This window comes from Papaver somniferum, chromosome 9, assembly GCF_003573695.1.
Source record: "Papaver somniferum cultivar HN1 chromosome 9, ASM357369v1, whole genome shotgun sequence".
Classification (NCBI taxonomy): domain Eukaryota; kingdom Viridiplantae; phylum Streptophyta; class Magnoliopsida; order Ranunculales; family Papaveraceae; genus Papaver; species Papaver somniferum.
The window spans coordinates 182,745,119-182,768,236 of NC_039366.1; the positions used below are offsets into that span (position 1 = coordinate 182,745,119).

The window sequence follows — 23,118 nt, forward strand, 5'->3', positions numbered from 1 at the left end:
GAATTTCGGTTAAACCTCCAACAAATTCTACATCATCCTTTTAGTTTACTTCAATCTGATTTTTAACTTGAAAAAATATTTTAAATATCTTCTGCGTTGATGTTACTTATGATTTTCAACTTTAAATGTTAAATTATTGGTACATAAGAAAATCCTTACAAACTAAAATCGTGTGAAGACCTTCATATATGATTTTCTTGACCTAGTATCAGAGATGATCTTAAGTATCGCTCTTTGACATGACACTTATGCTGCCATATCAAACGAAATCACAACTAATACTCAAAATCACCATTGAACTGAAAAACTTGGGTCAGTGTCAATGGATACAAATACAAAGTACTACCTAATACGCTAAGGCCAAGCACTACGATTGAGACAAAAAAGAAAAGGAAAAACAAAAACTAATTTACACGGAAACTGAGTTTCCGTCTTTATTAGCTAAGCGAGGCCCCTTCTCGTAGTGAGGAGCACCTTCATTATCATTTCGTGTAGCTCAGGGACGGACCAGTAGCTGGGCTAAAGGGGGCTATAGTCCGGGTAGTTTTTCCAGTCCACAAACCAAAAAAAAAAGATTACTACTCGACCAAGATTTCTATCCCGAATCTTAAAAGGAAAATTATCCTTTCTGAGTCCGTCACTGGTGTAGCTACAATTAAGCCATAACGAAGCGAAATGCTGTACATACGGTGCTTGGGGTGAACCATGCCTAGGTAGGGGCAAACCTTGATAATTGATACCCTTAAAACTTGCATAGACAGGTTACCAATGAATAGGACGCGTTGATGCGCGTGAGAGTTTAGCTAACTTTGTTGGGTCCGTACTAAATTAAATGCGCTGTGGTGCGAAGTTTAATAACCCTTTTTGAACTCAAACTAGTAAACTCTCTCTCTCTCTCTCTCTCTCTCACACACACACTCTCTCTCTAAAACAACGGAGAGAAAGAAAAAAACTTCAAACTCAAAACAACTTGGTACACAAAAATGGCGAATTATTTTGTCTAAAATTAGGGTTACGAAAAAGGGAGATGGTAATTAAAGAGATCTTATATAATTTCCACTTATAAATGGGTAAATTGGAAGAAGAACAATCTCTTTCTTCTTCGGAAATAGCTGCAATTATCTCAATAATCCCAAATGAAAATGTGGATAATAATACTTGTCAAAATATATCTAAATTTGTACGTTTTAGATGTGTAATTGCACTTTTATTTAGTGCTGCTCTCTTTCTCTCTGCTATATTTTGGTTACCTCCTTTATATCGCTACGGAAATCAAGCGGATCTGGATCGGAATGCCTTATTTAGAGGTGAGATTTTATTCTCCTTTATTATTATTGTTTGGGTTATATTTTTTTTCATGAATTTGATAAATTAGAGCATTGTTTGTTGTCTCTACTGGATCTGGATTATTTAGTATATCGAATTTTATTTGGATTCTAGGGTTTGTGGATGTTTTAGTCGTGAGTTTCTGTGAAGTAGTGAACCTTTTATATAAGGGTTTTGCTTTTTTTTTTTTTTTTTTTTGGTTCTCCAGTTATGGGCATTTTCCAATTTTAGGCATTTCTCACTGATTTTTAGGATCTATCGACCCACATTTCTGCAATTCAAGTAAACCCCTATGTTTGGATATAAGATATTTATCTAAGAAGGTTAGACATTCTTGGACTTCTGTGTCTTTGATATTACTTTCTAAAGGGATTTATGGTCCAGAGTCCTTGGATTAGATGGGTCTGCCGATCTGATGAATGTGTGAAGACCCAATTTAATGTTAAACTAGGGATCTTTTTGGAATCAGTTTTGCCAAATTGATCCGTGCTGCTTCAAGTACTTGGTACTCTGGTGACTCTGGTCTGTGATAATTTGGTTAACAGAGAATATTAGTCTGGAGGAATGATTTGCTTGTGGTTCACCCTTGGTTCTATGTGCTATCTAGATTTTTAATCCGATGGTGCTACATTGAATTGGATGGTGAGGCTGAATTTGTTTGGTGCCGTTCAAGGTCCAAAACAGTTCAGCAATAAAAAGGACGGCTAAGGAGCTTTCTGGTCAGGACGGTATTATGTTAGCAGTTGTTCCAATTAATCGATCACTGGGTAAATTTTGCTTGGCCGAGAAGTAACATTCTTGGCATTTGAATGAATTGTAAAGGATACACTTTTCTGGTTCGAGTTGCAAAGGTACATATCCGTCTAAGATTGTTGAGTTTGACTGAGCTATGGCGTGCACTGACCATAGGGAATGGTTCAAGATAAGGTTCGTTTTACACAATGTTTCAAAAAGCAAAAGGCGGTTGGATTAGCATTTGTTTCCCTTAAAAATAGTTCAGGTGATAACGGTGGTGAATTCCTCAGGACAAAATTGCTTCGAAGGAATCGATGATCAGGTGTTTCGTGGTTAGGTTTTTATTAGGAACTAGGAAATTGGGAACATAATATTTAGTTCAGTAAGATAAGTTAGTATGCACATAAATACTTGAAAAGAATGATGGAAATAATATATGGCGTGCACTTGGGTGTCTAATTCCATTTAGCGGAATACATGGTGTTTGATTTGATTTACGAACCCGTTCTAGATTGCAATAGGATATATCTTGTGAAGTTACCTTAAATCATGCTCAAGAAGACCAAAGCACTCTTTACAGATTCCAAATAAATCCCATCAAGGGTGTGATCATTTTAGGGAAATACGTCTGAAGGGTTGCCAAAAATGTGTAGGGCATACTTGCCATGATTCGATTCACACTTGTTTGTTAGTGCTTTTTGCTTGCATCTGATTAGCTTTATCTCCATTTTACCTTGAGTTAGTTTGATTATTATATACAAAAAATAAAAAAAGAGAGTTTTTCTGACATTAGTACCATGTGGTATAGACGTATTTGATACTTACCATGTGGTATAGACATATTTGACACTTAGTAAGGCTGACAATGATGCTTTTCTTCAGGCCATGATGTAGTGGCGATGGTCAAACTGCAAAAACCCCTTTCTTTGCTGAGTGGAAATATTTCACAGCTTGAGTTTGATATATTTGAAGAAATAGGTGTTGTGAATTCCACGGTATGGTGTCATCTCTCTTTCTCTCCATCTTTATTGTTCCTCTATTTTCCTCTGTTGGCTAAACCTTTTGACTTAACCAGGTAAATGTTATACTTCTTGATGCTTCGCCCAGAACCAATGCTACAAATGTGTTGTTTGCAGTGGATCCAGTCTCGAAGGACACAAAATTATCTTCAGCTAGCTTAAGTCTATTAAGAGCCTCTTTTGTATCACTAGTTATACAACAATCATCCCTTCATTTGACCCCATCATTGTTTGGAAACAACACCAGCTCCTTTGGAGTTCTAAAATTCAAAGGAGGAGTTACAGTGATCCCTCCACAGAACGCATTTCTTCTTCAGAAAGTGCAGGTCCTTTTTAACTTCACCTTAAATTTCTCTATCCATCAAATCCAAGAAAATTTTGATGAGTTGAAGGATCAATTAAAGTCGGGGTTGCATCTTAATCCATATGAGGTTTGATCATTTTACCCTTTTACTTGTCAATTATTTCATCTTACATGCATATCTTTTGCCATCCGTGCTGCAATTTATTAGATAAATGACTGTAAAGTTTATTATTAGATCTAGTTCTTTTTAATTTGGGAGCTTTTGTGATACTATTTGAGAAGGCAGAAAACAGTTCTTTAATAATTGACTTTCCATATTTATTTTGCTCCTCTCTTTTCTAAAGTATTCAACGTCGCAGTAGTTCAGTACTACCAGAACAACACCTATAAAAAGATTATATTTCTGTGGCTTTCAGATGCAAGCTCCATCAAGTTTATTCATCCTCAAGTTTTCTTTCAGTGAAAATCAGTAACACGCACATAGGTGGTTGGAAATCCATTCTATTTATTTAAGTAACAAAAGAAATCTGCACCTAAAAACAGCTGTTATTTGATATTTAAAAGTTCTCGTAAAATAAACAAAGCTGAAACCTAACTGGTTGCCATTGCCACTGATAAAACCATGCCGTCCAAAAGATGAGACAATGCCATAAATAGTCCCCGATGTTTCTATTTATCCTAGAAGCTAACATTTATAGTGTTGTGTTTATACATTAGACATTCTAGATTTTGTGCGTTTGAAATCTCTAGAGTAACCTCTTATTTACTCCAGCATTTGCTGAAAGGTTATGGCTGTGATACGGCATGATGCTAAATGTCTATTTTGGATGATGTTATTCTTCGTCTTCAATTTTGGATGAAAAATGTTAATTGATGGAGAATTTCCTGACTTAGAAGTCTCTTCGCATACTTGAGTCTGGTTTAGATGTGCTAGTGTTGTCCTATTCACTCCTTGACCAAGCATGTGGAGTTACTTTTGAAAAGTTCAGTTACAAAATATCGATGATCTCGTTTAGGCCAACAACAAAAACCCATATTAATGTCTCGTAATGTAGCTTGTCGAGGATTTTTATTCAAGTAACTGTTTTTTGGGGCTCAGGATGAGACTTCACTGGTGTAAGAATCTTATTGGTTGCATTCCTTTGTATGCAGAATGTATATGTGAGCTTGACGAATTTGTATGGGTCAACTTTATATCCTCCTACGACAGTTCAAGCATCAGTCCTGCTGACAGTAGGGAATCTCCCCCCACCTCTGCCAAGATTGAAACAGTTAGCTCAAACAATTACAGGTTCTCATGCAAGGAACCTGGGTCTCAATAATACTGTATTTGGTAAAGTTAAACAGGTAAGCCTCTCATCTGTTCTACAGCACTCTCTTGATAGTAGTGGTGGATCTGGGTCCCCTTCACCTAGTCCAGCTCCTCTTCCTCGTACAACTGGACATCACCACCACCACCATCACCATCACCACCACCATCAGCATGCTCAACCCCCTGAACAGCGTCACCACCCTCATCCCCACCACGGTTTTCCAGTGGCTCCTGTACCTGCACCTGAAAGTAACCAGGCAAAGCCGCCATCTGGTTGCCAAAATGGGCCTATTCGGAAAAACAAGCAGGTTCATTTAACTCCTACTATTTCACCAAGTTATCATGCTTCGGCACCAAGTCCACATGTACACCCACCTGCTCCAGCCTCGCATTCTCGTCCTACATTTTCTCCTTTACCTGCTGTGGTTCGGGCTCCTGCCTACCCTCCAAGTGATAATAAACCATATGTAGAACCTCATCCTCCTGATGTAATGCCAGATTTCACGCCATCCCCATCTCCATGTAAGTTCTGTTATTACCTTGCTACAGTCATCTTTCAAATTTGAGGTGATCGATTCTTAAGCTTCTTTTGCTTTTATTTTCTGGCGACTTCTAAACTACAGTATCATGGAATCCTCCTGATAATGAACTAGAGATGATCTAAAAGAAACAGCCATCCACAATCTAGTGACTGAAATACCCATATTATCTTTTTTTTTTAATGTTGAACCTAAAAATATGTGCTTTATTTTATGTACCAAGTTAGTAATAAGTTTAGCACCAAATGTAGAGTGGACAAAAATGTTGATTTTTGAATTATAATTGCTTCTTTTCTGTCTGTCTGTTTTCGTATGCGATTTTTCTCAAGTTCACTCCCACTCGACATCTAATGCAGTGGTTTGCTGTTCTTGCAGTTTCAGCAGGTTTCTTCCCATCTGTACGATGGTCCATTGTATTACTTCTACCTCTGGTAGCACATCTGTTATGAGGGTAAAAAAAGAGCGTCCGTTTACAAAGTCAGAATTGTCACTTCTCTGGTTGCTGATTAAAGGGGGACTGGGTTGGTTTTGGATGACGTTTTAAGTATAAAAAACAAAGAGGACACTCGAGGAGCACGTAGTGGGAGTTAAACGCAAAGGGCGTATATCTCACATTCTCCTCCAAGCGGGTATATTTTGGGGTTTTTGTTGCCATGTAAATATTTGATTATAATTTCAGTCAGCAGACGTGTTTCCAGGTCAAAGTCACAGAGGTGGCAGGCCCTTGTTAACATGTAATCGTCGCTACTGTTGTATGACTACTCTGTTGTTGCAGAAATGTTAAAAATGAGGAAAAATGAGCTTATTTTGCTACAGAAAAGCAAACAATCAAATCTCACATATTGTCAGTTTCTTTTTCTCCCAACACTGCACAATTCCAATTCTGAATGCTTTCCATCCAGGAGTTCTCAACAAGACAACTTTCGCATCCAGCTGTAGAAACTTGGAAGGAAGAGACCCTCCAAGACAGGTTTGGTAATGATACTAGGAATGGTATCGGATCCACACTGATTCTAACAGAAGACCAGGTGGAATTTCTTTCGCAAAGTTAATCTAGGGTGTCACTTTTAAATTTCCTGGAATAGCCGAATAGGAGAGTTAACATGAAACAAAAGCATTTTTACGTGTTCTATTTTTGTTCGATGGGTAAGGGTCGGATGGGCTACCTTCAACAACCTGAATCAAATGACGCTGTACCTAGCAATTTGGTTAATAACAACAAGACAACTCTTGTACCAGAAATCAGACGATAACACTTTCCTACCATGTTGTCTGGGCTCCCAGTTTCGATTCCCATTTTGATGACCTGCATTAAACATGTGCGATTAAGACCAACCATCTCACCAGTGGTACCTGCATTAAACATGTGCGATTAAGACCAACCATCTCACCAGTGGTTGATTGGTACCCACACAAAACTTCGGCCGGTCACCCTCTAGATCAGTGACAAGTTCACATACCAACGACCGTTCAACTTCTATTTTCTTGTTCTTAATGACGTTCTGTATAAGAGACTGATTACCTATCTGTACAGTATTGCGAACAAAAAATCTGATTGCACCTTCCGTAAATTCTAATTCGGATACGTAATTGTTAGAATTTTTTTTTTGTTTGAGAAATGGGAATTATAACTGACATAAGTTGGGACAGTGGTGGACCCAGGTTTTGAAGAAAGAGTGGGCTGCATTTAGGGGTGAAATGACTCAAATAGTCGAAAGTGGCTAAAAAGTTAAAAATGGGCTTGAGAGCCAGTTGAGCTTGGTGTGTAATTGCATACCTATTCTCTAAGCTGGTTCCCTCTCTGAGTTGGGAGCCAGTGTTAGGATTTCGGGCACTTTCCTTATTTTTCTCGGTCATTTTTTTTATTTTTCATTTTGAGAATCTAACTCCTTTAAAATCCTAAGCTCCTTAGGCTCCACGTTGAACGGTGACTATCACCCTCTCACAGAATTGTTCCGTTTCACTTTTTCTCGAAGGAGAGAAAAACAAGATTTTTTTTGCACAAAATAAAGAAATATTTTTATTTTTGTCAACGTTGAACCCATTCACATGGATGGAAGTATTGCGCCCGTTTTCTTTGTTTGCTGGGCTTGCCCCACTGCTAAAGAAGTCTAGAACAATTATTTTCATTATTTTTACGCGAATGACAATGAGGTAATGCATCTGCTAATCTTCTATGATGTGCTAATATACACAAAGTTGTCATGCCAAAGAGTTTTGTTAGTAGAATAAAACACAAAAAATTGTGCCAAAAGCTGATTGTTTGCTCTTTTTGCTGTAAGTACATTGAACATAACTAAGGCTCAAAAGAACCATATTTTTGATCGCACTGATGATTATATACACGGCTTAGGTTTTTTCTTTTTAGTATAGCATTGGCAGAGAATAAAAATGACCCTATAAGTCGTAATGTTCGTTTTTAAGCCAATGGTTGATATTTATCAAAGTGCTTGGCACCAAAAATGTCTTGCTTATGCATGTAAGATGCAAACCAGTATTATAGGTACAAGCTCATGGGTCTGATGCCAATGGTTAACGACGATCATTGTTTTCTTCCTGCCTCATTGTCATAAATTCGCGGTCCTCCATTTTGTTTCTCTTAGGGAAAGGAATAGGCATATGTAAATGTTTGTACCGAATACATTTTTTCCCCATTTGTGTAGATAATGTAGTGCTATAACTTGCTATGCATATTAATCAGAACTTCTAAAGCTAAATATTGTTCCAGATGCAAACCAATGTTATAGGTATACACTCATTGGTCCGATGCATTATTAAAGAGGATGATTTTATTCTTCCGACGTCATTGCCGTAGGAGCTAAATTCCCGGTCGACCATTTTTTCTCTCTTAGTGAAGGTAACATGTATATGGATATTTATGCTGAATATTTTTTTTCCCATTTGTATAGTCATTATAGTGCTATAACTTGCTATGCCTATTTATCAAAACCGGGAAAGTTTTACTTCCTTGAGGCAACTCATCAAATAACGTATTGTGTTCTTATCATTGGTGTATTGTTTATTTTGTTATTGTCACTAAAGCGCTCCATTATGCGAGGTGGATCGTAATTCTTATTGTTTGGTACGCAAGTTCATCTTTTGTTGCTGGCAGAACAGTCTATACATACAAGACAAAAGTACGTAAAGGAGACAGATGAATTAGAGAAATGTCATAAAAATGGGTTATAGGATGGGTAAGTGGATAGGTGCCAAATTTAAATTTTATAACCATATTGTAAAGAGAGATTTCCTGTTTAGTCCGCTAAACCCGATCCGGATTAGTGGCTAGTCCAGCGGGAAACAACATTTACTCCCTAGTCCAAAAAAGATTTGAAAAGAGTAAAATTACTCTACTAACCCTAACATATAATATACTATGTATGTTAGTAACATATGTAATATGTAGTAACATATATACTAGTATTAATACTAGTTTACTAGTATACTAGTATACATATGTAATATGTAGTAACATATGTAACTAGTATACATATGTAATATGTAGTAACATATGTAACTAGTAATATGTAGTAACTAGTAACATATGTAATATGTAGTAACTAATAACTAGTAGCATACTAGTATACTAGTAACTACTAGTATACTAGTATTAATATGTAGTATGTAGTAAAATATGTAGTAACATATATAGAACAAATGTAGTATGTAGTAACATATGTTACTATTATCAATATGTTATATACTGATACTACATATTAATATGTAGTATGTTATACATTGGCACTACATATTAATATGTAGTAACATTATTAATATGTGGTATGTTATATTTGATATTACATATTAATATTGATACTACATATTAATATGTAGTATGTTATATATTGACACTACATATTAATATGTAGTGTCATATTAGTATGTAGTATGTTATATATTGATATTACATATTAATATGTTACTAGTATACTAGTATACTAGTTACTATTAGTATTACTAGTATACTAGTATAGTACTAGTTACTACTAGTAAACTAGTCTACTAGTACACATGTTACTACTAGTATAGTAGAGTAGTTACTTAATACTAGTTTACTAGTATACTAGTATACATATGTAATATGTAGTAACATATGTAACTAGTTACATATGTAATATGTAGTAACATATGTAACTAGTAATATGTAGTAACTAGTAACATATGTAATATGTAGTGTCATATTAATATGTAGTGTCATATTAGTATGTAGTATGTTATATATTGATATTACATATTAATATGTTACTAGTATACTAGTTTACTAGTATAATACTAGTTACTATTAGTATACTAGTATAGTACTAGTTACTACTAGTAAACTAGTCTACTAGTACACATGTTACTACTAGTATAGTAGAGTAGTTACTTAATTTACGAATAACATATTCTTTTTACTATTAATATAGTACATATTGATATGTAGTATGACCATATTGATACTATTAGTATGTAGTAACATATTAGTAGTAATATTAAATGTGTTGATACTAATTAATCTGTAAGGGTGTTTTAGGTATTTAGAAAATACACTTTATAATCTCCACAAAGTTTTTGGACTAGCGAGTAAATAATCTAGTCCAAAAACATGCTTTTGGACTAACGAGTAAATGTTTTTCGTGGATGGACTAGCCATTAACTGGGTCATGAAAAATTGGACTAAATAGTAATTCATACTATTGTAAAAACAACATGAGTTTGAGTTTGATTCCTTCTGGAATTTGTTTGTCCCCTGTTTTAAAATATGGGTCGTTGGTGTCTTGCAAACTCTAGAAGAACCACTATAAATACTTTGTCCTATCACAAGAGGAAGAAAATTTTGATGCTCCTCATATAGTAGCTGAGGAGACATTCTTCCATGGTATGAACATTTCGGCATAAATCGTTGGACATTGAGTAGCCTCTAAAGTGCTCACTTGGATGATTTTGCGTAAGGAAGAATAAATGGTTACCGATGACCACCATCAGTAAAGCTTAGGTACTCACTTGGATGATTTTGCGTAAGGAAGAATAAATGGTTACCGATGACCACCATCAGTAAAGCTTAGGTGGCCGCAAGGGGACTCATTGGGACGGGGCGAAGCTTGGCCATACCAAATCAAAAATACATTTTGACGGGACGAGGTGAAGCCGAGACACACCTAATCAAAAAGGCATCGCGACGGGTGGGGCGAATCCGTGCAACACCAAATCGAAAATGCATCGGGTGAGGCGAAGCCGAAGCCGAGCCACACCTGATAAAAAATGTACCACAACGGGTAGGGCGAAGCCGTGCAACACCAAATCGAAAATGCATCACGACGGGGCGAGGCGAAGCCGAAGCCGAGCCACACCTAATCAAAAATGTATCGTGATATGGTGGGGCGAAATCCCACGACACCTAATAAAAAATGCATGACGGGACGAGGCGAAACCACATCACACCAAATCAAAAATATGGCTAAAAGAAAAAAAGCAAGCTACTTTAGAAACTGCTCATGTTCACCCTTTAAGAATTAATATTATGAAATGTACCAGTAAATTGAGGTAGATAACTAATAACTATTACTCTTTAAGAGGTTGGGGTTCCATATTGGATCCACTTCAGTTGTTCTGATGAGGCAAGGTTATTACTCTACTGTTACTACTTACTATAGTTTATTTCTGTTGATAAGTTGTTGCTTTTTTTTGAACGCCTACTCTACTCTTTACCAACATCTTCACGTAATTCTTATTGTTAGACAGATACAAGGACTTCCATCTGTTCTGAATATATAAGATTTTTCATTGTTTTTATATGTAAAAGTAAAACGGTTAAATTTTATCTTTTCATTGTTCGTTTGCAACAACTTCCAATCAATTTAAAGGACTTGGGCGAGGCGAAGCCGAGCTTTACCAAATCAAAGAAAGAGGCAGTGATGCATTGTATTTGTAGTTTGTAGTTGTAGATTGAATTGGTGAACCAAGTTTGCGAAGCTTCCCGGGCGTAGCACGGACACAAAATCTAGTATAATTTATTTCTACAATTTTCTTTCCAAAAACATGAGGGTTATATAAAATCTCCCAAATTAGGGTGGAGACACGATCAGCTGACCTAGAAAATGAGAGTAAGAATCCTTGCCAACTGGACATGGTAATAGTGTAATTCCCCTTGTTACCATATTATCACGATGGCATTAGGGACATGATCAGTGGGAATTTAAGGGATGGTAGCAACTCCCCTTGTTACACTGTGGGGGTGGCTGGGCCTTATTGAGTCGTTTGTTTTTAAAAAAATTCTTAGATTAAATTTAATTCACAATTAATACAGAGACATGTGACCTCTGGAGCCTAATTAGCAACTCGGCGAGCGGTAATAATTTGGATCGGTAAAAATGCGTGTATTAAAGGACAAAATTAGATGAAGAAATTTACATGGACCAACCTGAGGACTTTGTAGTGAAAGGTTGTAAAATGAAAAAATCTTTGTATGATTTAAAACAAGCACCTAAACAATTGCATGAAAAATTTAATCATGTAATGATTTCTGGTGGCTTTAAAATTAGGTTTTTGTTATTGGGAAAGCTAAAACATTTAGGGGGAAAGATGACTATGGTCAAGTAGTTTTGATTTTATGGTCAATATGGGTGGAAACATGAATCTCATAACCTAGTAACAATATCATCATCAATTCTTCTAAAAATCGCAGGTAAAGTTGTAAGCGGAGATTCGTTTAATTCAAGATTTAAATCGCAGATAAAGTTGTCGCAACTCTGTGTATATATTAGCGATACAAAATTAGAATCACGGTGTAACATAGGCTAAATATCCAATCAGAAACGATGATCTTTGAAGGTTAAACTTGAACTTCACACAACTATTGATTGGTTTTAGTCTCCCAAGGAAGTGTCTAGATATGCTCGTAAAAAGGCTTTGTGAAAAACATGAATAGGTGGATTGTTTAAATCATATATGAAGTTGATTAAATCAATGTACAGTTGAAAATGAAATTTTTTAATAAAAGTTGCTCGATCAGTTTGTTTGAATATGAATAAACATTCAGAGGCTAAGCATATCTTTTTACTCGTCGAATCGACACAGCTAATCTTAAATCTTTAGAGATGTCATTGATGATTGTCTCGTTCCACTTTAAGGAGGAGGAGGAGAAGAATGAACTCTTCACAAATTGTTTTTCTATTTGCCCCCTAATTGACATTAAGTCATTTCTCATTGACTAAAAGTTAGCTTTCCCCCTAAATGTTTTAGCTTTCCCAATAACAAAAATCTAAAATTAATGAATCTGACCAGTGTAGTGTTTACACTAAACTTACGAATGATTTTTGTGTGATTATATGCTTGTATGTCGATGATATGCTTATAATTGGTACAAACATGGATGTAATTAATGCCATTAATAACATGCTAAATGAGACATATAACATGCTAAATGATACATGAAAGACTCACGCCCCGCTGATGTGATCTTAGTGATGAATATTAAAGTTCTAATGGTAACGGTCTTAGTCATTCTTGTTATGTTAAATCTAAGCTTATAAAATATAATTATCTTATACTTCGTATGATCCTTGTTGTATACTTAAAAACAATAAGGGGAATGGAGTTTCACAACTTGAATATTCATATGTTATAGGGAGTTTGATATATTTGATAAATTATATGAGACCGGACATTGAAGATTGATGTATTTGATAAATTATATGAGACCAGACATTGCTTATATTGTGAGTAGGATGCACCTTTTAGAGTGCTGAGGTACTTGAAGTACACTTTGACCTTGAATTATAAGAGGTACCCTGATGTCCTTAAGGGAATTTTTGATGCAAACTGGATATCGACCCAGAGGAGTCTAAGTCTATGAGTGAATATGTTTTCACTTTAGGAGGTAGATCTTATTTTTGGAAGAGTTCCAATCAGACATGCATATCTTGATTCACTATGAAATTGGAGTTTATAGCGTTAGATGAAAAATGAAAGGAACCTGGATGACTAAGATGCTTTTTCGAAGATATTCCTCTCTGGCATAGGCTTAAAACCAACGTTTATAATTTGAAATATATACATATTTGTAGAAGACATAACTTGAAATAACTAACGTCGTGATGCAGATCAGAAGTGTTAAACAAAAGTGAAATTATGCAGGGGAATATAAATTAATAAGTAACCGATAAAATATGTAACAATTAAGTTTTCTTCAAAGAGATATCCTAAAATCTACAGGTTTATCTAGAACCTCGTTATTTCACTAGAGTAACGACTATACATAGATATGATTTATTTAGACCTCGTTAAATCACTAGAATAAAATGACTATAGATATGAGATTAACATTCAGACCTCGGGAAAAACCTAACTATGAAAATAAAATAAAAATCAATAAACTCAACAAGTTTAATGAAAATATAATAATTTTAATTAATCAAAAAAGTCTCCAAATTTTCGGTTTTGGAGCTCCTTATATAGATAACTGCCCCTAAACAAACCCTAAACTTAACAAAAATATCAAAAACTTGTTTCCCAAGGTATCTACTACCTTTGACAACTTTCCTAACTTATTAAAACTCTTAAAATAAACTTCTAGAATATTCTAAAATTAACCTAATTAATAAATCCGAACTTTAATTATTTTTATACTAAAAATATCATAATTAATTTTATTATACCTAGTCATTAAAAAATTAAAAAAATATCATTAATAAAATACAATTAAAATAGAAAAATAATAGATTCAGTTTCCATAAATCTTCCATCATCATTCTACTGGTGTTGGAGAAGATTCGTCCTCGAATCTTGCCGGTACCATGTTCTGCATGTGTAACTTGTTGATGAAAATTTTCGAACACATGAATTGATGCCGTGAAAAAAACTCTATGCACCGTGTAGAATAATGAGGTATGGTGGAAACCCAAAACGGATCTTCATAAGTTGATTTAACAAAATCTCCATTGTTATAGTAGATATGAGAAACCATTTGTGCATCACAATGATCAAAAACCAGCTTACTCTCGACCATAGGAAAAGAAAATATGCTACTATCTTCTTGATCTCCAAAAATAACTGTTTCAGTAGGTTCATCATCTTCAGGAGCATCATCAAAAATATCATCAATGTTATGTCGAACCAACATACCTTCGATATCTGCCATTATTTGTTCTCTTAATGCAGTCAAATCTTCTTGAGCACTGTTGATGGTGGATTTTCGACAAAGGTCAAAATCGTAAAATCGTGATACTGCATATTTCTGGCCCGGCTTCAGGAATGTATCTGCCCATTCATATTTTATGATCCGTGAACCATTTCACGATCTCTGACTGAGCGAACGTTCCTCTCAGAGTTATGATGAATATGTTTCTCGAAAGGCCTCTCAGCTGAGATTTCGATGCTTCATACATCTCATCAACACCTCTACATATAATCAAAATGATTGGGCGGCTCCTAGACATATTGTATGCTAGTATAGAGCCTAACGCCTTCAGGACGTCACGCTGCTCGTTGTTCCCTGACTACGTAGAGAGACCGTGTATAAAATCTCTTAATGATTGGGCGGCTCCTACACATATTGTATGCTAGTATAGAGCCCAACGCCTTCAAGACGTCACGCTATTCGTTGTTCCTTGACTATACACCCCCTCAGAACGAGTATGATGCTTCAATTATCTCATATCTCAATTCTGCAAATAGGTTAACTCTAGCGTGTCATTCATCAACTGAATTCCTAAAAAATAATTTATTCTATCTCATTACTCTGTTTCATGGCTGATCCTCAGCTGGATTCCGTGGATTAGTAATAGATACTCAACTCATTTTATTAATCCGTTTCATGAATCATTCTCAGCTGAATTTCATGAATTAGTAATAAATACTCAAATGATTTTTATTACTCCGTTTCATGAATTATTCTCAGCAGAATTTCATGAATTAGTAACAAATATTCACCGATCAGACATCTGGACCACCACCGAGTAAGCCCCGAGAAAATGGTGTGAGTGTACTTAGCAAATAATGCACAAAAGATCACCCGAATGCACGAACGAGCATTCGAAATATGGACAAACGAGGAAACCTGTGCAAAACAGGGAGGAAATAATATCAATAAAATAACAAAGAGGCGCCTAAGGGGACCGGGACCACCGGCCGACCGGTCATGCCGCCGTGGCCAGTCCCACACCTCATTCCATTATTTTATATTATTTTGTTATTTTTCCTCATCTCATGAAGACTCCTTCATTTGAGCAAACTCCCTCGTTCGAGCAAAGCTCTTAGTTTCTCCATATTTCCCCTCAGACGATGAAAAATAATAAAAAAATAGGGAAAGGTGTCACGGGACCGGGCCACCTAGCCGGCCGGCCATTCCCTAGCCGTAGACAGTCACACACATTATAATTCCTTATTTTCTCATATTATTATTTCCTTCATCTCATGAAACTCCATCGTTTGAGCGAAAACCCTAGTTTTTCAATATTTTTTCAAATATTGCTCAAACCATGAAAAAGCCAAAAAGTCAGATGGTCACATGACTAACTAGGCTTCTCATGTCAAAAGTTAAAATATTATTATTTTAATATTCCCAAAATATCGATTGCACGAGCAAAGTTCTACTTTCCCATTTGAGCAAAATCGAGAGTTTCAGTCAAGATCAAACTCTTCTGAAAATCCAAAATATTGCTCAAACGCGCACCAGAAAATACCAAAACTCTCGGGACTGAGACACGAACAGTATGGTGACACGGGCATGCCACCTTGACCGACCAAGGTCGGCCCTTAGGCTTCCAAGGAGCCGGTCCCACACTCTTTCATAATTTTGACCTAATTAACTCCCAACAGTTCATATTGGGTCCAAACTCTCTCCAACCAACTTGGAATTTGCTCAATCGACCACCAACTGGTCTACGACCACCAAGATCCGGTCTCATGACCCCTTGGTCGGTCCTCATCTCTCCATAATTAGGTTTTATTACCTAATGCTCACACGAGCACTATTTCACTAAATGATTAAACCAGCATTTGATCATCCTTTCACCAACTAGTCAACAAAAAACTTTGGCGCTACATGGTCGGCCATCATCCCATGTAGACGACCCCTTCTTCACTCAGTGACTTGTTTTCAGTAAATCATAAAATGATCAATATTAAGATTTCGAACGAATGCTATGCAAATCATAATTCTGAGCAATTTCAAACACTAATAATTTTATGTTGATCTAGCAATCAACATCTGGATTAATTACATAATATTCGGTCCAACTACCAATATTTTAATTAATATTTTATTTGGTCATGCTACCAATAATTCATCAAATGAGCAATATTTACTCAGATGCTCGAATATTGATTCAACTATCAATATTTAGTAATTCATCGAATGTGCAATATTTGCTCAGATGCTAGAATATTGATTCAACGATCAATATTCAGTAATTCATCGAACGAGCAATATCCGCTCAGATGCTCGAATATTGATTCAACTATCAATATTCAGTAATTCATTGAATGAGTAATATTCGCTTAGATGCTCGAATATTGATTCAACTATCAATATATAGTAATTCAAATGAGCAATATTTGCTCAGATGCTCGAATATTGATTCAACTATCAATATTCAGTAATTCATCGAATGAACAATATTTTCTCAGATGCTCGAATATTGATTCAACTATCAATATTCAGTAATTCATCGAATGAGCAATATTTGCTCAGATGCTCGAATATTGATTCAACTATCAATATTCAGTAATTTATCGACTGAGAAATATCCGCTCAGATGCTCGAATATTTATTCAAGTATCAATATACAGTAATTCATCGAATGAGCAATATTCTCTCAGATGCTCGAATATTGATTCAACTATCAATATACAGTAATTCATCGAATGAGAAATATTTGCTCAGATGCTCGAATATTTATTCAACTATCAATATTCAGTAATTCATCAAATGAGCAACATTTGCTCAGATGCTCAAATATTGATTCAACTATCAATATTCAACAATTCATCATACGAGCAATATTTGCTCAGACTATCAATATTCATTATGTTGATTCAATTATTAACATCATTCATTCGAGAACTATACGTCCCAGCAGACATGTTCAATCCATGTATCCTAGAGCATTCAGCAATCATGCTCGACTGAACAATACTAAAACTCATCATCTAATCAAGTCAACGACTGACTAATCAAATACACGTCTGCCTTACAGATTCCACGCGAGACATCAATCACGTCACATGGGGGATATTAATTAGGGTTTTGGTCTGGAGGCCTATGGCACGTGTGTTCATCCACAATGAGAAATGTGAGTGAGTCGTGCAAACATTTGAGGGAGTTAGCAAAGTAGTGGGTGGACAATCAACCAAGTCTCCAAACGACCTGGAACTGGTTGAACCACGATTTCCCACTCTTTCACTCGAGCAACCATCACACTTACTGGAGATCAATGTGTCTACTATCCTAGCAATATAAATAATTCTCTGAATCCACGATTGAACAACAGAAGAATTCTGATCCGAGCAATCACTCTCGAGAATTCAATCAACGGGCCAGAACTTATTCGAACTCAACAGTTCACAAAAAACTTGCAGAAACCTTAAACACATTCACGATTCTTGATCACGATTGATCTCGCACACTTTTCAGCTTCCCTCCTACAGATCAACCCTCTTCCCTCTTTGTGACCGAATTGACTATGGAACGACCATTTCTTGGTTTAGGCCGGAGTCCTACAGATTGAACTCTCGAAATCAAAGCACTCCCGTGCAATGCATATGTATGAGGTTAGGAAATTTGCTCGGTTGAGGAGTCTCCGTCCGCACGGTCGTCTCTCCACTTCCCGAAAATCCAGCAAATCGTTTTTCCCTATCGACAGATTGGAGACCACAGTGGGAGATTAATCTCTGGGTTGCAATCTCAAAATTTCACAAAATGGTTGATCTTAGGTCAGGTTTAGTTACAAATCCTAACCCAAACAATGCTAGCACTAGAAATAGTGGTGGTACTCCAGAAACTACTCCCGCTTCCAACAACGGTGCTGGTGATAACATACCTCCTCAAACCAACATCGGACGCAATCCTCTCTTCGGCCGGTCTCCCAAAGAAATCATAGAAAATTCGCCTACCATAGATGATCTCAGCAAGAGACTCTCGCCAAAAATCAGATTGACATGGCTACCACTCAGAAGAAGTTATGCACTTATCTCAAAACTCTCACAGACAAGATGTCGGAGAAAACTCAGTAGAAAGGAAAAGCCAAAGAAACATCTCCGGCGGCTGATCCCGAAATCTTTCCAATCCACGTGGTAGATGATGATGAAGTCCGAAAAGTTGCAGATGACCCATCAGCAAAGGAATCTACAGGTTTCATTACTCGTGAAGACCTGAAACGCTTTCTGGAGGCTTGAGGAAAAGACAAGACATCATTTGTCCACCGTCCCCAACCTCCATATCCTGCTGCTACACAGAGGATTCATCTTCCGAAAGGCTATACTTCTCCAACATTCACACTTTACAATGAAACAGGGAATGCTCGAGAACATGTTTCTCGATTCTTGGAAGCATTAGGTGAACATGAACACAACCATGTTGTCCGTCTGAAGAAATTCTCAAAGTCTCTGACAGGCAGAGCATACACCTGGTACAATAACATCGCACCAGGAAGCATCACCAGTTGGAGAGAAATGGTTAATGCTTTCTACCGGAAATACTTATTCGTCTAGGAACAAGTTACTCTTTAGGAAGAATATTTCGGAAGAACAATAGGCATCCAGACGACTATGTGAAAAGGTTCTGAGTCCAAGCTCTGGATTGTCATGACCCGAATGTCACTGAACAACAGCTGGTAGACTTGTGCAATAACGGAATGATACCGGTCTATAGAGACTTGCTGGAGAATATGCAATTCCAGACTTTCTCAGAGCTTCATGAAGCAGCTAAACGGTCAGCAACTACTACACCTGCTTTACTGGAAAGAGCAAACTCTGCAAAGAGGAACCTCGTAGCAGCCAACGCCTGGTCAACAATCACTACAATCTCCAACCTTCAACAAACGTTGTTACTGAAAGGAATAAAAGGAAAGCTGAGACACAACATCAAAACGCTTCTCCAACATCCCAGGCTCCTATGAAGGCGCAAAGAAAGGATAACCAATCCTGAAATGCACAAACCTCTGTTAGAGCACTGCTCGGTCGAACTCGCATGCGTTGCTATCTCATGCATGTTTGTCAATATTAGTGATCAAAACTATATGTCTTGATTTCTAGTTTACTTATGACTAAGTCTCGGTCTAGGATAGTTAAGTGCAGTTGAGCTCCAGACTCCATGGCGATCATCTTACGAAGACGAAGAACTACTCGAGGAATAAGTGGAACTTCATCCGACAAAAAGGTATGTGGAGACTTGAACTTATCTGTCACTCAAAAGTCTATTCTATCTCCTACTCTTGAGACAAAGTCGTATAAGTATGATAGTTTTCATACATACACATTTGCTATTTCGAGCTGAGTTTACTCGCGTATCTTTTTCTCGAAATATGTGTTGGTGAGATTTTGCTTTAACCATTTTCATCTTTACTCGTGACAAAAGTCATGATGACGTTTCAATCTTGAAAATAGCTTTGATGACGATAGTCATGAATAATATTTGTTATAACATTATAGAAGAATGTTTCAATGATTGAAATGTAAAGTTGAGATTACCAACAATGGATATAAGCATATATGGTGTGTTCACACATTAATGTATAAATCCATGTTCCGGAAACCAAGTGCATGCATATGTGTGCATGCGGTATTGGTGAAGGAGACAGGTTGAGTACGCGTACCTGCAGAAGTTTTCGAACCGAAAATTTCTGCTGAGTTTGTAAGTTTGCAAACTAGTAAACCAGTCACCTTAGGTACGCATACCCGTACGCGTACCGACAGATGTTTTCGAACCAAAAATTTCTGTTGAGTTTGTAAACTCAAATCCGGTAGCTAAGGTACGCATACCCGTACACGTACCCAAGCTGGTTATTTCTCAAATAGGTCGTTCATGAGCTTAAAACAATAAATTATAAGGAATGCAATCTTTGCAAACCGTGGCTATATTGTTCATGAATTGATTCAAGTGAATCAAACTGATTTTGTTTCAATTGTGTCTATGAATAAAGACCTAAGCAATTGAACAACTCTTGAACTAGTTCTTATGAGTCATTTGAACTAGTTATGAGAAAGATGAATACGGTTAATATGAAAGTGCTCATATGGCTAACATTGGTTAACTATTTGTGAACCAACTAAGTGTACACGTTTAGGTACGGTTACTCAAACCTAAATGAATACATTTCATTTGTGTGTGACAAGCTAAGTTTCGATCCAACGGTTGAAAGATATTAGCTTGGATTGAATCAGGTTTTTCATCTAACGGTGATTATTGAATGCTTTGTTACCAAGGTAACTTAGATTGCAAACCCTTATTTGAAAACTATATAAAGGAGACATCTAGCAACTGGAAAAACTAATCCCCACACCTCCTGTGTGATACTAGTTGGGTTTGCTAGAGTCGATTCTCCTTTAACCTTAGGTTTCTTCTCGAGACCCTGTAGGTTAACGATTGAAAGACTTCATTGGGATTGTGAAGCCAGACGAAACTACTTTCTTGTAGTTGAGCGATCTGATCTTGCCATTTTCTATCGTACGAGTTCAATTGAGTAATTGACTTGATATTATATCTCCGATAGGGCAAGATAAAAAGAAATCACAAACATCTTCGTCTCATTGTATGTGATTCCACAATATCTAGTTTCACTACCATACGATTTAGATTATTGTGAGGTGATTGATAATACTAGGCTGTTCTTCGGGAATATAAGTTCGGGTTATCAATTAGTTCATGTTCTCCTTGATTTATCAAAAGACGGAACAAAACTCATATGTTTATCTTTGGGAGACAGATTTATCTATTATCATAGACTTTTCTGTGTGATACAGATTTGTTTATTGAAGTCTTCGACTTTGGGTCGTAGCAACTCTTAGTTGTGGGTGAGATCAGCTAAGGGAATCAAGTGCGTAGTATCTTGTTGGGATCAGAGACGTAAGGAGCGCAACTGTACCTTTAATCAGTGTGAGATTAATTAGGGTTCAACTACAGTCCAGTCGGAAGTTAGTTTGTAGTAGGCTAGTGTCTGTAGCGACTTAATACAGTATGGTGTTCAATCTGGACTAGGTCCCGGGGTTTTTCTGCATTTGCGGTTTCCTCGTTAACAAAATTTCTGGTGTCTGTGTTATTTCGATTCCGCATTATATTTTGTTATATAATTGAAATATCACATGTTGTGCGTTAAAATCAATCAATTAGAATATCCAACCTTTGGTTGTTGATTTTACATTGATTGGCACTTGAACATTGGTCTTTGGTACCGTTCAATTTATTTCACAAAATAATCAGGCTCATGGATTTCTATCTGTTCGATTTGCTGATTACATTCTGAAATAGAGATATTAGAACTCTTTGATATACTTTATTAACATTGAGTCTAGTTGATTCTCTTGAAAGTATATTGGAGTTAGTCCATACAGATTTCTAATCGAAATATTGGGTGAGGTTGTTGTACCCTCGCTTTTTCAATTGGTATCAGAGAAGGAAAACACGTTCAAGACCTTACAAGTCTGTGTTTGTAGCGATCTGACTCTATGGAAAAAAGTATTATCTCTGATAAACGCATCATCAGAAACAAAAGTTCTGTCTCGATTAATTCTATTAATGAGAAAGAGTCTTCAATCTCAAATATAAACGAACCTAGTGTTCTAACTAGGAAGACAGACACTGACATGTGTCCTTCCGATTACCCTTCAAAGGAGTCTATCTCTATTATTGGAAGGGAAATAGCTGAAGAGAGTGAATGATAAGTGCATAATTCATATGATCTTAGTGTCCATCCCATACTTGTTTTAGCTATTATTCTTGCATGTATTCGTATTATTACTCTCGTTTTCTCTTATTTGTCTCTATTAGGTGAATCATCCAAAAAGGAGATATAAAGTGCTGAAAAGATCTAAGAAGAGAAGTATCCCAAGTATCCAAGCACCCAAGTCCAAGAGAAGTGGAAGAAGTGCGACGAAAAGGAGCAAAACGCTCAAAATCAAGAGAAGGGCCGAAGATTGATCTTAACTCATTCAAATTAAGGATTTCTCATCATCATCTTGAATAGAATTGAAATATAAAAAGAATTCAAAAAGAATGAGGTCATTCCGAGTTCGGATGAAGAAGTTGTGGCCAAAACAAGCTTTAATTGAATACCGAAGACAGTAAAGTTCGCGGACGGGTTTCATACTTTAATTCCGAAAATTTCTGCTGGAATTTGAAGTTCGCGGACTGGGTTTGCGAACTTAGCAAGTGGAAAACGTGAATTAACACCTTGGAAGGCCTAAGGGCACGTTTGGGGTCGTTTTTTCATTATTTCGGGTCGGGTTCTTGAACCGAACTAAATACTTGGAGACCAAGTAATGTAAACCTATAAAAAGGTATTAGGCTATGTAAAAGGATCATCATCGAATCTCATATTATACTTTTGTTCTTCGTTAATATTCTAGGGTTTACCCCTTTAGGGGGAAACCGGGTAATTGTGTAATCATGAGAAACTAATCCTTTGTTGATTAAGGATGAATTCAATGTTCTAAGCGTGAAGCTTTATTTATAATACAAATCTATTGAGAGTTTTTATCATCATCGTTTGTCTTTACTATATCTAGGGTTTATGAGTGATTATTAGATTGATTTGGAGTGCATGGTAGATTGATCTATTGATTGTTCTATCGCTAGTAGAAGTTATGAGATAAGTAATCGTCAATTAACTCTCTACACAAGTAGCAGAGGGATTCTGTGGAGGAATCGTGTGTGAAGACAACACCAACAAGTAAACCTTGATCTAAGAG

The 23,118-nt window shown here is 36.5% G+C and overlaps 1 protein-coding gene across 1 annotated transcript; it reads left to right on the forward strand.

The window, feature by feature from the left end:
- The first annotated feature begins 882 nt into the window (after positions 1 to 882).
- LOC113310525 lies at positions 883 to 6,065 on the forward strand. The gene is made up of 5 exons (XM_026559224.1): positions 883 to 1,307; positions 2,944 to 3,056; positions 3,137 to 3,511; positions 4,537 to 5,218; positions 5,611 to 6,065. The coding sequence occupies exons 1-5, from the start codon at positions 1,067 to 1,069 to the stop codon at positions 5,682 to 5,684; spliced, it is 1,485 nt and encodes a 494-aa protein (XP_026415009.1). The 5' UTR covers positions 883 to 1,066; the 3' UTR covers positions 5,685 to 6,065.
- The last annotated feature ends 17,053 nt before the right edge of the window (positions 6,066 to 23,118 follow it).